The sequence below is a fragment of the Festucalex cinctus genome, chromosome 1 (assembly GCF_051991245.1).
Source record: "Festucalex cinctus isolate MCC-2025b chromosome 1, RoL_Fcin_1.0, whole genome shotgun sequence".
NCBI lineage: Eukaryota > Metazoa > Chordata > Actinopteri > Syngnathiformes > Syngnathidae > Festucalex > Festucalex cinctus.
Window position 1 is genome coordinate 9,134,751 of NC_135411.1, and position 14,356 is coordinate 9,149,106.

Below are 14,356 nucleotides of genomic sequence, written 5' to 3' on the forward strand. Positions count from 1 at the left end.
ACAGGGCTATCCTGGCGATCCAGGTCTCCCTGGTGAACGGGTGCATGTGAAAGGGTCTGCAATTATAGGTGAGATTCAAAGTAGGCATGAGAAACGCTGTCCATCAGAATGAGAGGTGGGGCAAAAACAAAAAAAGAAAAAAAACATACTGGTATACTACACAATACAGTACAGTATGACAGCTAAGAAAACTAGTGCACTACCCAATGCGGAATTTTAACATTTTTTATCTTCTAATTATGGTATGAGTCAAACTGATCCGTTTGGAAAGTCTAGAGAGAGAAAAAAAAACAAAACAAAAACTTAGTTCAACTATGTTTGCTGTCCTTTGTTTTTTTTGCTTTTATTTTTTTTAAATATTAAAACATTGCATTGCATTATGTATTTTTTTTAATGATAAAACATTAGAACAAGTCACAGTGACACACGAACATTGTTAACTCATTTACTCCCAATGACGTGTAAATACGTTTGTTTTTTTTAATATGTTTTAAGTGTCCCAAAGACGTATTTATACGTTTTTGTTGTTGTTGTTGTTGTTGTTTTTTAATGCTAGAGCATACAGAAGGCTTTGATGCAGCCTCTCAACTGCAAAGAACGGTTGCAGAAATGGTAGTTGTTACACAAACGGCCAGCAGGTGGCAGCAGAGCAAAGGAGATCAACCAAAGCCATGTAGAAAAAAAGCTCAATTACTTACAATTTTGAATAGATTTGTAAAAACTGATGAAACGTAGCTCTCTTCTAATGCTAATTGCTGCAAAACGGAACCAGATTAGAAACATACTTTTTTTTTCCTGACGTAAGAAGAGACTTTAATCTTTCTTTTGATAGGTTCCATGCTTTTATAGCAATAGACTACAATATTCTGTGGGCCTTGCAAAATCAGTCAAAATTCAGTAAAACAGCCAGGAGCGAACGGGATTACGAAATGTGAAAATGGCTGGGAGTCAAAGAGTTAAGAAACAAACACAACAGGAGAGCTGCTAATTACTGTACTCTGTGATTGACTGGCGACCAAAGTCAGTTGGGATCCGCTTCAAATCACATTTGAATATGTGTGGTATTATGTACGCAGGAGAAAAAGGTAGCAAAGGCTATCCTGGAAATCCTGGACTACCAGGTGATCCTGGATTCAAGGGTGTGCGCGGACCTCCCGGCCCAAAAGGAGAATCAGGTTAGAAGTTTCTGGTTGGTAAATTCCCCCTGCATGACTTGATGCATGATAGCACATGCGAGATCCCGGATATGATGAAACGATGCTCGTACGGGCATTACTGTGTGTTAAAAACTCTTTTTGACTTTGAGTTACCGGTAACATCTCAGGTTGAAAGAGGAAGAAGGACATATTAAGATGTCTCTCACATATGATCTCTTTTCATAGATGGGTCACCTGGTATACCGGGACCTCCGGGTCCCAAGGGCTTTAAGGGAGAGCCAGGGAGGTTCATAGACTTAATCAACCCAATCCCAGGACCAAAGGGAAGAAAAGGAAACCGCGGGCTTAAAGGTGTCATCGGATTTCCCGGTCGTCCAGGTATAAAACACATTCAGGTCATAATTTGTGAGTTGTGTTGTGAATATATGATCTAACACCGTGTGCTTTGTGTGGGATCCATCAAGGATGTGCCGGTGAGTACGATTACCTTTTTTTTTTTTTTTCACCTCCACTATCAATGTGTCTATGTTGAAATTGCTGCGCCTGACTTATCATTTTACTTCCCTAGACCATATTTGTTTACCTGGTATGCCAGGTGACCCTGGTGATCCAGGACCCCGAGGACCTCGTGGAAACACAGGCTTGAAAGGATGTAAAGGTGACTTGTGCCTGTTTGTTTTTATAAATCTAAATGCTCTAACAGGAAAAAAAAATATTTTACACGATACTAGCGTAAAGACAATTATTATTTTTGTCCTTTTTTAGGTGTGATTACTATTTGAACACTGACGAGAGCAGAAGGACTAACCCATTTTACGATGATCCCCGCAGGTTGTGTAGGGGAATGTGAATGCGAGTTCACTCCCGGTGATCCAGGTCCCCCTGGTCTGCCTGGGTTTCCAGGACCTCCAGGACTACCAGGAACTCCAGGGATGAACGGGAACCCAGGACTTAAAGGAGACGATGGTCCACCAGGGCCACCTGTAAGGACAATAGGAGAACTCATATGCACTGTGTCAAAAAGGGGCCGACACGTTTTATTTATTTAAACCAAAATAATGGTTGAAATGAATAACCCACCAAACAACCTTTTTTTTCCCCCTTCTTTTTAACAAATCAACTCCGTTTTTGGGGGACAGACCCAATTTTTTAAGTTGTGTATGAAAAACAAAACTTGGATAAAAAATAACCAGAACTGGAGCAAAAAGGGACCGGCCCAACGCTTTCTTTTATTTATTTAAGCCAAAACGTTAGGTCAAATTAATAACTCACCAAACAACCCATATTTGTCGGATTGACCCAATGTTTTGGGTTATTTATTTATTTTGTAAACCAAAAACTTGGTCAAATGAAAAACACACCAAACTTTTTTTTTTTTTTTTTCTCAGACCAACTCAAGTTTTTGGGTTACATATGTAAACCCAAAATTTGGGTTGTTTTGTGGGTTATTCATTTTGATAAGGAAAAATGGGGATTTTTTTTTTTTCTTATAAAACCTTTTTTTTTGCGGTTGTTTTGTATGTTATTCATTTGAGCTACGGTAACTTTTTGGTTTAAATGATGAACTCATGCATTTGGGTCGGTCCCTTTTTGACCCAATTTGGGTTATTTTTTGACCTAACTGTTTTTAGAGTGTACTATTCTGTTCAGTAGTACTAAATACATTAATGCCTTGATATTGCCATACAATGGGTGAAATTTGTTGCAACAAGATATGATGATGATGATGATGATGATGATGATGATTGGAGCTATGCATAAACCATACATTGGTTTGTGATTTAAAAAAAAAGTGCATTGTATGTTCAAATGGATATTGTTAAACAGGCTGGCTTTTAATTTTAACTATTTTTGTATGTAATTGCAGGGGTTTAAGGGTTATATGGGAGTGAAAGGAATAAAAGGACAGAAGGGGGAAGCTTTTGGTATAAGAGTTAAAGGTGAGTAGGTTCAAAATGGTTGAAAATCACTCATAGTATCCCCGAAATCATATGACATTTTTTTTATGACAAAAGGTGAAAAGGGGAACCCAGGAGACAATGGATATCCTGGATCTCGTGGACAACCGGGTAAACCAGGACTCGATGGTCCTCCCGGGCTGAGAGGAGACCCTGGACCACGGGTAAGTAGCATGCTTTTAATACTGTAAATAAATACATATGACTTAAGAGTATTTTGTGCATAATGATTAAAGGCTATGTCACTTGTTTGAAATTGATGCTACACAGGGTGACAGTTATGCAGGTAGACCCGGTCCCAAAGGAGAACCAGGTGGGGCTGGTCGTAAAGGTTTTCCAGGCGATCCAGGGCTCCCAGGTCCTGGTTTTCCAGGCCCCCCGGGTTCAGCAGGACCAAAAGGAGACCCGGGGTATCCGGGCCCTCCAGGAAATTTTGGGCCAAAGGGCCAAAAAGGTTGCACATTTTTCCAATTCCGTCAGTTTTCCAATTTATATGCACGGCTGTAACTCTGAAAGCATTTTGTCACTTCATGTCATTAGGTGAAGCATGTGATGATGTGTCGGGACCACCTGGTGCTAAGGGAGAACCTGGAGATCCAGGTAAGACTTTGGAGAGTACATGATAACCCACCTAACTTTGTGCTGTTGTCAGTTGCAATTCAATGTCTTTTCTTGTTTGTTTGTTTTAATCCTTAAAGGGAGTCCAGGTGAGACTGGAAGAGATGGATTCCCAGGGCCCCCAGGACCACCAGGACCGAAAGGCGTGAGAGGAAATGATGGTGGACCTGGATTGATTGGACCTCCAGGTCATCAGGCGTATTTTATAATCTAATATAGCTGATAAAAGCTTATTGGTACTTTCGCTAATTAATTAACATCTTGTGTTTACAACAGGGCCACGAGGTAGTGATGGAGATAAAGGTGACCCTGGTCTTCCTGGAAGAAGCCTAGATGGTCTTCCAGGCCCTCCTGGACCACCAGGAGGACCAGGGAGGAAAGGTGCCCATGGAGACGTGATCGGTGCTTTGCCAGGACCTCCCGGCAATCCTGGCCGAACTGGAATTAGAGGCACAAAGGGATTTCCCGGCAGTCCAGGAAGACCAGGGTTTCCAGGTAAGGGGACATTTAGCAGACATAAGTTCAGTCACCATCTCAAACATTTGACAACATTCACAGGTGCAGAAGGCCCACCTGGATATCCAGGTCGAAAAGGAGAACCGGGGTTCGGTGGTGATCGTGGACCTATTGGACCTCCAGGCCCATTGTGTCCATTTTACGAGTTAAAAGGACTTCCTGGACCCCCTGGTCTTCCGGGAAGGCCTGGACCAAGAGTGCCAGGTGAGGACACAGTGGAAAAACTCTCAATCATGGATGCGGTTTTGATTAACTCTCAAGTGTAAGTGAACCTTACTTGCCATCTGTAGGCATTCCTGGTCCAAAGGGCTCAAAGGGAGATCCAGGACTTCCTGGTCATGGCCATAAGGGTGAAAAGGGTCTCTCTGGTCCACCTGGTTTACCAGGCCCAGCCGGACCAAGAGGCTCTGTTGGTCCTCCGGGAGATCGTGGGAATGACGGATGGCCAGGACGGAAAGGTGAACCATGTCAAATCTCTCAAAGAAAACCAAAAGGAAACAAAAACTACTTGTTTCTTCTTGCTTGAGTGCTTAAATATATTCTGATCTATTCTTAAGGTGATTTGGGATTCCCTGGCAGGCCTGGGGCCAAAGGATTTCCAGGCCCTCCTGGACCTCCAGGTCCTCCAGGCAGGCCAGGGGAATTAGGCTTCAATGGTCCACCAGGTAGAGAAGGAGATCCAGGATATCCTGGTAGTAAAGGTACAGTATTTATGACATTGCACCGGTTCATTTCACTTGCTGTTGACTACAAAACTCCAACCTCCATAAATGCATGTACAGTAGTGGCCATTGTTGTTCATGAACCAAACTGTAATGTATATCATCTCCAACTGTGGCATTCAGGTGAACGTGGTCCCAAAGGATATCCTGGAGCACCAAATCCAATAATTTTAAAAAAGGGAGAACGAGGACTACCAGGCCCACCCGGACAGCCAGGCCTACCAGGACCACCAGGCAAGTGAGCTGTTCATTTACAAAAATACTGATCATCTTACAGAAAACTAAAATGTTGATATGAGAAGATTAAATTATTTCTTTAGGTGGAAAGGGCGGAAGAGGAAGGCCAGGTGATCCGGGACCAGATGGTTTCCCTGGTTCTCCAGGATTTAAAGGCGATCCTGGTGTCCCGGGCAGACCTGGGATACCTGGAGATCCTGGGCTCCCTGGATTGAAAGGCTTTCCTGGACCACGTGGAGACAGTGGGTTTGATGGAGATCCGGTATGAATCAGAAATCAACTTAAGTCATTATAGGCTTTAATATGTCAGTTCATCATTTTGCATTACATACAATTTGGCCAACTGAGGATCGAATATTTTGATAAATGCTATAACTCATATATTGGCAATTCGTGTCTTTTGTCAGTGGTTGTACCAAAGCGTTGCCTGCTTTCCGGAGCTGACACTACACAACATCCATCCATCCATCCATCCATCCATCCATCCAATTGCTGCATATTCATAGAAATAACATTGTAATTAATTAAATAAATATCATTATATTCTGGATGGATGGATGGACAAACGGATAGCACAAAAAATTATAATCTTACATGTCTGTGTCTTTTAAAAGGGAGATCCAGGATCAAGGGGAAATCCAGGAATTCCAGGAATTCAAGGACCATCGGGAGCCAAAGGTAAATCCACATCTACAAACTGTATTTAACATTTTACCAAATGTGAGCAAAAAAATAATATTAATAATCTACTACTACTTGCTACTTGAACTAATTTAAATACAAACTTTTCTAGGTGAACCCGGAGACTCCTTTGGCTTACCCGGACGACCAGGACCAAAAGGAGCTAAAGGAGAGAAGGGATTCAGCGGTAAGCTTAGAGCAGTGGTTCTTAACTGATTTTCTCCCAAAAAACGTGTAAATACGTTCTATTTTAAATATTACCATGGTCCCAAAAACTTGTGTTTTTTTGTTTTTTGTTTTTTGTTTTTATGCTACAGCATACAGAAGGCTTTGAGGCAGCCTCTGAACTGAAGAGAACGTTTGAAGCAATGGTAGTTATTGCAAAAACGGCCAGCATGTGGCAGGAGAGTTTAAGAGCGCAACCAAGGCCATTTTGCAAAAAGCTCTTTCCTCGTTTTAAACATATTTGTGCATAATGATGAAACATAGCTATAATCTAATGCAAATTGCTTCAAAACGGAACCAGATAGAAATATTTATATATTTTTTTTCCTGGTGAAAGAAGAGACTCTAATCTTTCTTTTCGTAGGTTCCATATTTTTATAGCAATATAACACAATATTCTGTGGGCCTTGTAAAATCAGTCAACAGCCGGGAGCGGAGGGTGTTGCTTCAGTGAAAATGGCTGTGAGTGAATTAGTTAATCTTGTTGGAGGTACTAAAACCAACCAGTTTCCTATAAGCATTCACCAAAACTCTTCTTTCTTGAAAATTAAAATGTATGTTTCACATTCCTGGTGAAAACAAAAAGAGCTTGTTGCAACATTGCCCTTAAGTATCTATCTATCTATCTATCTATCTATCTATCTATCTATCTATCTATCTATCTATCTATCTATCTATCTATCTTAATGTCATAAGCTGCATCAAAGCTTTCTGTATGCACTTATATAATAACAAAATAACAAAACAAAAACGTGTAAATACGTTTGTGGGAGTGAAATACAAAATATTAAGAAATGTGTTTACACGTTTTTGGGTTTGAATGAGTTAGGGAAGTGTTCCTTTAGTTTTGCTAGCTAGTTGTGCTGGACTAGAACTTGGCATTGCAAATCAGCATGCAGTTAGGATGCTGACTCCCATCACTCAACTCTCACACCTATGGACAATTTAGAGCCTTCAAGTAGTCTAACAAGAGATAGAGGGAACATGCAAACTCCACTCCCACCCCAAATCTCAGAATATTTAGGGACACGTGCTAATCGATAGAACGTCATGCAGCACCCGCAACCACCAACCAATCTGAATTAGAGTGCAACTCCTACAGGTTGCGGTTTACTAACATCTCCATCTTATATCCAGCGCCGACTGGAGATCCAGGGGATCCAGGCGATCAAGGTCCAAATGGATACCCTGGACCGCCGGGCCGGCCGGGCACGACTGGTGAACGAGGAGGACCTGGTGGACCAGGTGATTTCCCCTGGCAGCTTTCTTTATGAATTATTCTAAAAATAAGTTTAAGTATTGATGTTTGAGTCCCTCGTTAATAAGCTTTTCTTTATAGGTTATCCTGGGCCTATTGGGCCACCGGGTAATCCAGGTGTTCCAGGTGTTCCAGGTGATATTGGGTATCTGGGGCCCCCGGGTCCACCAGGCCCAACTGGACCTTCAGGTATCGATGTTGTCTTGTAAAAACTACTAAACCATTTGGTTTAGTAGTCTGATGTTATGTCAACGATATCAATTTGTTTATTAGGACTCCCTGGGCCGCCGGGACTTCCTGGACTAGATGGTCTTAGGGGAATAAAAGGGATGAGAGGAGGAAGTGGTAAAGACATGATACAAGTTGCTTTTTACTATACCGTTGTTATTCAATGAGGCTTTCTCTGAAAAATCTTTTTGTTATTTTAAATAGTAAGTAGGCCAGGCCCTCCAGGACAAGATGGCCCTGATGGAGCCAAAGGTTCCAAGGGAACGCCTGGGCGTCCGGGATTCTCTTATCCTGGACCGAAAGGAGATCCGGGTTCACCGGGTGACATAGGTATGAAATACCCAACAAATCAAGACAACACCAAGCAGCAGTTTTCAGACAGGGCAAACAGTTTATGAGCCTTTGGTTAATCAGTCACTAAATGTTGAATTCAATTTCCTACTGTTTATTTTTCCATAAGGTCCACCCGGTTATCCAGGTGCACCCGGTTTTCCTGGGAAAGACTGCAAGAGACCTTTGCCAGGACCTGCTGGAGATCCTGGACCTGGAGGGCCTCCTGGGCCGCCGGGTCTGTTCATGTCGTCCTCATATGTTAATGGACATTTTATTTGACCTTGTACTTTTTCTACCTTAGGGCTTCCTGGGAAGAAAGGAGAACCAGGCGGCGTCTTTGCCCACAAAGGAGATCCAGGGCCACCTGGCCTACCGGGGCTTCCTGGTCGCAAGGGAGAAAAGGGCTATCCGGGAAGTAAAGGGACTTCATCATATCCAGGACTTCCAGGACCAAAAGGTCAAATCACCTTTAAACTGTGATTCCAAACTCCAATTATTAACATTAGATGACACTTATTCTCGAGCCTTACATGCACATTTACAGGCGAGAGAGGCCTCCCTGGTTCCAGAGGTTTTCCGGGAGGTAAAGGTCCAAGAGGTGATCCTGGGTCTTGGGGAAGGAAAGGATTACCTGGCCCACCTGGAAACAAAGGTGAGGTTCAAAAGCTTATGAGATATGCTGAAGCAGGGGTGTCCAAACTTTTTCATTTGGGCCACATAATGTTATGAAGAGAAATTGTGTTTAGTCCTAAAAATTGTACAAATAATTTATTTGTACTTTTGCATATTTAGAAAAATGCTACATTTGTAATATGGCAGTAGGGTTATTATAGTTTTGGAATTGTTCATTTTAGTTAGTTTTTATTAGTTTTAAGGGTGGTTCTGTTAGTTTTTATTAGTTTAGTTCTTTAAAAAATGCTTAGTTTTAGTTTAGTTTAGTTTCAGTATTAGTATTAGTTTTTTTTTGTTTTTTTAATTTTTTATTTATTTATTTTTTATTTTTTATGTGTATTACTTGTGCGCAATATTTAAAAAACACCACGGGAGCGATGTCATCTTTTGGTGCTTTTTTTATTGGCTGCTGCTAGATGACGTCACTTCTGTGTGACATACTTTCAAAACGTCATTATTCCGGTTTACATCAAAATAAATCTACTAAAAATCACATTTAAAATCATCCCCAAAGGCTCATGCATTAAATTAATCACCAAAGACTGAAACGGAGGACATCTTTGATATAATTATAGTTGGTTTTAGTTAGTTTTGTAAACATAAAATGTAGTTTGTTAGTTTTTATTTTTTAAGAAGCATTTTCATTTTTTTTTTTTAATTTCGGTAACAATATTGTTTTTTGAATTTTAGTTTTAGTTTTTTTTATTAGTTTTAGTGAACAAAAGAACCTTTAATGGCACCTGTTTTTCGATACCCTCCCTTCTTACTTTGACCATCTCCAAACATTTTTGTTTTGTTTATTTTATTTGAACAGAGTCAAATGCCATTTTTAGCATATGTCGCGGGCCACTGAAAAATGGACAGTGGGCCACAAATGGCCCCCGGGCCGTAGTTTGGACACCCCTGTAGCTGAAGGCTTGTTTCAGACTCTTCATATAGTAGCACATGCTCAATCCATAACCGAGTATGGATATCATGATTGTTTAGTGCTGTCACTATCGGATATTTTGAGAATCGCTTAATCAATTGGTTATTCAGTCGATTAATTGACTAATCTGATTAATTTTACTTTTGCATTGAAGTGTATTACAAAATAATTATTAGATTAATTTTGACAACTATAATTGTTGCACAGCGCGAACATACACTAACCGGGAATAACTGTGTCATGTACAGGTGCGAAGGGTGCTGCGGGTGATATTATTTATGAACCCATTAGGCCGGCTCCAGGGGGCCTTCCAGGACCACCTGGCTACCCAGGACCCACTGGGCCGCCAGGCCCTACGGGTTTACCTGGGCGAAATGGACCAAAAGGCAAGAAAGTCTCTTTTATTCAAATGTATATGTCTGCATATTGATGTCCAAAATATTGCCATTTATAACAGCGGTATGTTTTGTTCACTCCTTTGTTGACTTGTTAGTTAAGCCTAAACAAAATTTCATTTGCAGGACCAAAGGGTCCACCTGGTTCTCAGGGCCTCCCTGGACCTCCAGGTCCTCCTGGTTTTGATGGTCCTCTTGGTGATAAAGGAGATTTTGGTGTGCCAGGATTTGTTGGGCCTCAAGGTGAGTTTCATATACTGTAGTTCATTCAGGTAGGGCTGGGCAATTTACTCATTTGCTCCCAATAATGTGTAAATATGTTTTTTGTTTTTTTTAAATGTTGCAAGTATCCCAAAGACGTATTTATACGTTTTTTTGTTTTTTTTATGCTAGAGCATAGAGATGGCTTTGATGCAGCCTCTCAACCGCAAAGAACGGTTGCAGAAATGGTAGTTATTACACAAACGGCCAGCAGGTGGCAGCAGAGCAAAGGAGATCAACCAGGGCCATCTAGAAAAAAAGCTAAATTACTTACAATTTTAAATAGATTTGTGAAAACTGATTAAACTTAGCTCTCTTCTAATGCTAATTGCTGCAAAACGGAAACAGAATCATACTTTTTTTCCTGATGAAAGAAGAGACTTTAATCTTTCTTTTGGCAAAATCAGTCAAAATCCAGTAAAACAGCCGGGAGCGAACGGGATTGCTTCTGTGAAAATGGCTAGGAGTGAATGAGTTAATAAAATTAATTTGATTAATCGTCATTTTAAAAATTATGGCTGTATATTGAGGAATTTTGCTGTACACTGACTACTTTTCATGATGCCAAAGTGTCATCCCGTCAGTGTTGTCCCATGAAACGATATCATGAAATATCTGCAGAAATGTGAGCACTCCGGTTTGTGAGATACCGTTATCCATCCACTCTCCAGGCAGACCAGGCGATCCCGGTGATAAAGGCAATCCAGGTTTTAGGAGAACAACAAGCTCGGGGTTCCTGCTGGTTATTCATAGCCAGTCAGTTCACGTGCCGCGTTGCCCCGATGACAGCAGCACGCTGTGGGACGGCTACAGTCTGGCCTACTTGGAGGGCCAGGAGAAGGCTCACATGCAAGACCTCGGTGGGTAAAACTGCTCATGGTTGACACTTGCTGGCAATCCGTCGGAAATGTTCTCCTGCATACATTCAGAAATAGTAGTTATTGCATAGAACATTTAACATTAAGTGAAATGGCTCAAAACGATTACTCGGTTAGTTGCCGATTAATTTTGACATCTCAAACACAGTATTCCCTTCTTTTTTTTGTAGGTCAAGCCGGCTCTTGCATGCCCGTGTTTTCCACCATGCCCTTCTCCTACTGCAACAAAGCCGCTTGTCACTACGCCGCTCGGAACGACAAAACCTACTGGCTCTCCACCACGGCGGCCATTCCCATGATGCCGCTCTTTGACCACGAGATCATACCCCACATCAGCCGCTGTGTGGTGTGCGAGACACGTTGGCCCGCTGTGGCTTTTCACAGTCAGGATCCCTCAATTCCCCAGTGCCCATATGGCTGGAGGAGCCTGTGGACGGGCTTCTCCTTCCTCCATGTACGTATGATGAGTCAAATGAACCCTTAAAGACCCAGTTTGTAGTCCTTAGCGCTATCTAGTTGTCAAAGAATAGCATTAGCAATAGCTACTACGGTTGCTCAGAGAGAACACATTTCGCAAAGCCTACCACCAATTCTTATTTGGCGTGAGCAAACGAGCAGCTCGACGAGCGACGGCGACTTGGCAGCTGTTTGTGAAGCCAGATTAGCCAGAGCAGTTAACAAGAGCGGCTAGCAAGCGTTAGTCAGAGCCATAGGCAGCGGGAGGAGCTAGTGGGAAAAGATGGCTAGTAAAAGCTTGCGAGAGCAAAGCAGAAAGTGACAAGCGACGGACCAGAATCACGGTAGTTAGTGATGATTGGCAGATTGGGGTGTAACGATAACGGCAATACCGTGATATCGCGATATTAAAACTGCCACAATATATCGCCATCGTCATCACGTCACGATAAGCAGCACATCTTTTAAAAAAAGTCAGGTTGATTCACATTTGTGCTTCTAACTTCTAGCACCCTCTAGCGCCCTCTGGTGGCTAGCTTTTTAGTGCAGTTTAATTTTCACAAGGCATGTTTTGGCCTTTCTATGTTTCAAATCCATGCTAATAGTCAGATGAAGGGGAACATAATATGCTTGTGAACCAAGTCAATGTGTGAAAGAACTCAATGTGTGCATGCATTAGCAAGTAAATGCATCAATATTAACTGTTATTAGAGATTGTAGGTTGTTTATATGCATTGCTGTAATGCACAAAAACACAATTTTGCGTGTGTGTTTTTTTTTAATGTCCTCCTCACTACCAGCAATTCAAATTTGTCCTCTGTAGTGGACCTATTTGAACCTGAATATCTTCCACTCAGTACATACGATTGAATTAATTAATTTTGTGCTCAATAGAGGAGCTCCAGAGCTTTCCAATGATACCAAATGTGTAGGGGTGGGGCTTTACTACCTCTGATTGCATCATAAAAGAAAATGGCTTTCCTCAGTGCAAGCACTTTTTAGGGAAGAGAAAAAAGTAAAGAAAGAAAAAAAAAAGTAAGTGTATAACACTTTTTATTGAACAAATTTAGGCTTTAAATGTTGTTAGTACGTTTTCTATAAGACTCTTAAAGAACACATTAAAGTATTGTTTAAATTATTATAGCTGTATTTGAGCCTAGCATTTAAGTTTAAAAAAAAAATGTCCTCTGTAGTGGACACATCATAGCTTACAATAAAAACTTCTTTCTTTTTTAATCTTTTGCAATATTCCAGTTACTTCACAAAGATTGGGGAATATCAAAATAAGCATCATTGGACAATATTATTTTCCTCGTAGGTAGGAGGATATGAGCTTTTTATTTTTATTTATTTTTTTTTTTTTTTTTTACAATATTGTGACCTTTTTTATATATTGCCAACCTCCCCACAATATCGTGAGAATTATCGTATCGTGACCTTCAATCGTGATATCGTATCGTGATGTTTGGATATCATTACATTCCTACCTGCAGAACGTATTAAGGTGAGACTACTGTGTAATATAATTAGTGATTACTAGACCAACAATTGTATTAACAAAAAACCCCCAAAAACATTAATGCTATACAACATATTTTTCTCGCATACTACTGAAACAGTCTTTTTTTTAAATGAATGAGTTCACCACTAGATGGCGCTAGGATCACGGAATGTACCTTTAAAGGGGAAGTCAGCCTTAAACATCGACCTCAATAGTCTAAACATGACATTCTGATTAATATTGCATATGTGGAGTATTAATTATGAAGCAAAATCCAGCCGTTTTTTATCCATCTCATGGGGCGGCCATTTTGCTACTTGTTGTCGACTGAAGATGACATCACAGTTGCTCACAAACAATCAGAGCTCACCTGGTTTCTGAAGCTGAGCTGTGATTGGTTGTTACTTGAGCAACTGTGATGTCATTTTCGTTCGACATCATGTGGCAAAATCCGTGGAAAGAGTTGCCGTGGATTTGTTTTTCAATTTGAAAAAAACAAACAAACAAAAAACAAAGAAAAAAATCTCACTTGAATTGTCCATTGAAAATGAAAAAAGGGAAAGTCTTCACCACTGCTTTTTGTATTTGTCACTTTCTCCAGCAAACCGGTGCAGGCGACGAGGGCGGCGGTCAGTCTCTGGCGTCAACCGGCAGCTGCCTCAAGGACTTCCGAACGCACCCCATCATCGAGTGCCAGGGCGGGCGAGGTTCTTGTCACTACTTCGTCAACCTCTACAGCTTCTGGCTGACCGCCGTACGCTACCCGGATCAGTTTGCCAAGCCGAGGCCCCGAACCATCAAAGTCGCCGAGGAGCAGCGACGCAAGGCCAGTCAGTGTCAAGTCTGCCTCAGGCAGTAGAGGAACTCTGGGAGATTTTGGCCCAATGGTGGAAGAAGAAGGAGTTTGATTATCTGGTGCTAGGTTTATTTTGTGTAAAAAAAAATAAAAAATGCAACTTTAAAAAAAGACATTGCAAACAAAAATGTCCCAATAATACACACACTGAAATAATGATTGTCTTTGCTTGGTTTAATTACAAATGTACGTACCCAATGTGAGATCTGGACCAGTTTAATTGAATATAAAACTATTCTGTTGTTTGAATGGCAACAGGTTAATATTACAGGTTAATTGTACCTTCCGCCATCTAGTGGAAGAACATTTCATTGTTTTTCTGTAACTGTACATTGCTGGCATAGATGGGGGAAAAAAACAGATACATTATTGGCATAAATGTATTTTTTTTCCAGGACAATTACATGTTATGTTTTGATAATTTTCCTCCATGCATTATGCCTCGTGTGGACTAGTAGTTTTTCTTGGTGCTCAGT

The 14,356-nt window shown here is 41.1% G+C and overlaps 1 protein-coding gene across 1 annotated transcript in view; it reads left to right on the top strand.

The window, feature by feature from the left end:
• The window catches only part of LOC144014884 (uncharacterized), a 34,434-nt gene extending 20,351 nt beyond the window's left edge, over nt 1–14,083 (top strand). Inside the window, exons 20-50 of the mRNA XM_077515203.1 lie at nt 5–68; nt 1,077–1,175; nt 1,383–1,535; nt 1,622–1,630; nt 1,726–1,815; nt 1,989–2,140; nt 3,025–3,097; nt 3,173–3,279; nt 3,386–3,569; nt 3,656–3,715; nt 3,814–3,921; nt 4,010–4,228; nt 4,292–4,453; nt 4,540–4,707; nt 4,807–4,950; nt 5,095–5,205; nt 5,292–5,470; nt 5,823–5,886; nt 6,002–6,076; nt 7,252–7,359; nt 7,454–7,561; nt 7,646–7,717; nt 7,805–7,930; nt 8,061–8,168; nt 8,235–8,390; nt 8,478–8,585; nt 9,782–9,919; nt 10,055–10,171; nt 10,861–11,049; nt 11,238–11,521; nt 13,626–14,083. Of these exons, the coding sequence (XP_077371329.1) occupies nt 5–68; nt 1,077–1,175; nt 1,383–1,535; nt 1,622–1,630; nt 1,726–1,815; nt 1,989–2,140; nt 3,025–3,097; nt 3,173–3,279; nt 3,386–3,569; nt 3,656–3,715; nt 3,814–3,921; nt 4,010–4,228; nt 4,292–4,453; nt 4,540–4,707; nt 4,807–4,950; nt 5,095–5,205; nt 5,292–5,470; nt 5,823–5,886; nt 6,002–6,076; nt 7,252–7,359; nt 7,454–7,561; nt 7,646–7,717; nt 7,805–7,930; nt 8,061–8,168; nt 8,235–8,390; nt 8,478–8,585; nt 9,782–9,919; nt 10,055–10,171; nt 10,861–11,049; nt 11,238–11,521; nt 13,626–13,883 (3,993 nt within the window). The 3' untranslated portion in view covers nt 13,884–14,083. The remainder of the gene's footprint in view (nt 1–4; nt 69–1,076; nt 1,176–1,382; nt 1,536–1,621; nt 1,631–1,725; nt 1,816–1,988; nt 2,141–3,024; nt 3,098–3,172; nt 3,280–3,385; nt 3,570–3,655; nt 3,716–3,813; nt 3,922–4,009; nt 4,229–4,291; nt 4,454–4,539; nt 4,708–4,806; nt 4,951–5,094; nt 5,206–5,291; nt 5,471–5,822; nt 5,887–6,001; nt 6,077–7,251; nt 7,360–7,453; nt 7,562–7,645; nt 7,718–7,804; nt 7,931–8,060; nt 8,169–8,234; nt 8,391–8,477; nt 8,586–9,781; nt 9,920–10,054; nt 10,172–10,860; nt 11,050–11,237; nt 11,522–13,625) is intronic.
• Nucleotides 14,084–14,356: the final 273 nt, after the last annotated feature.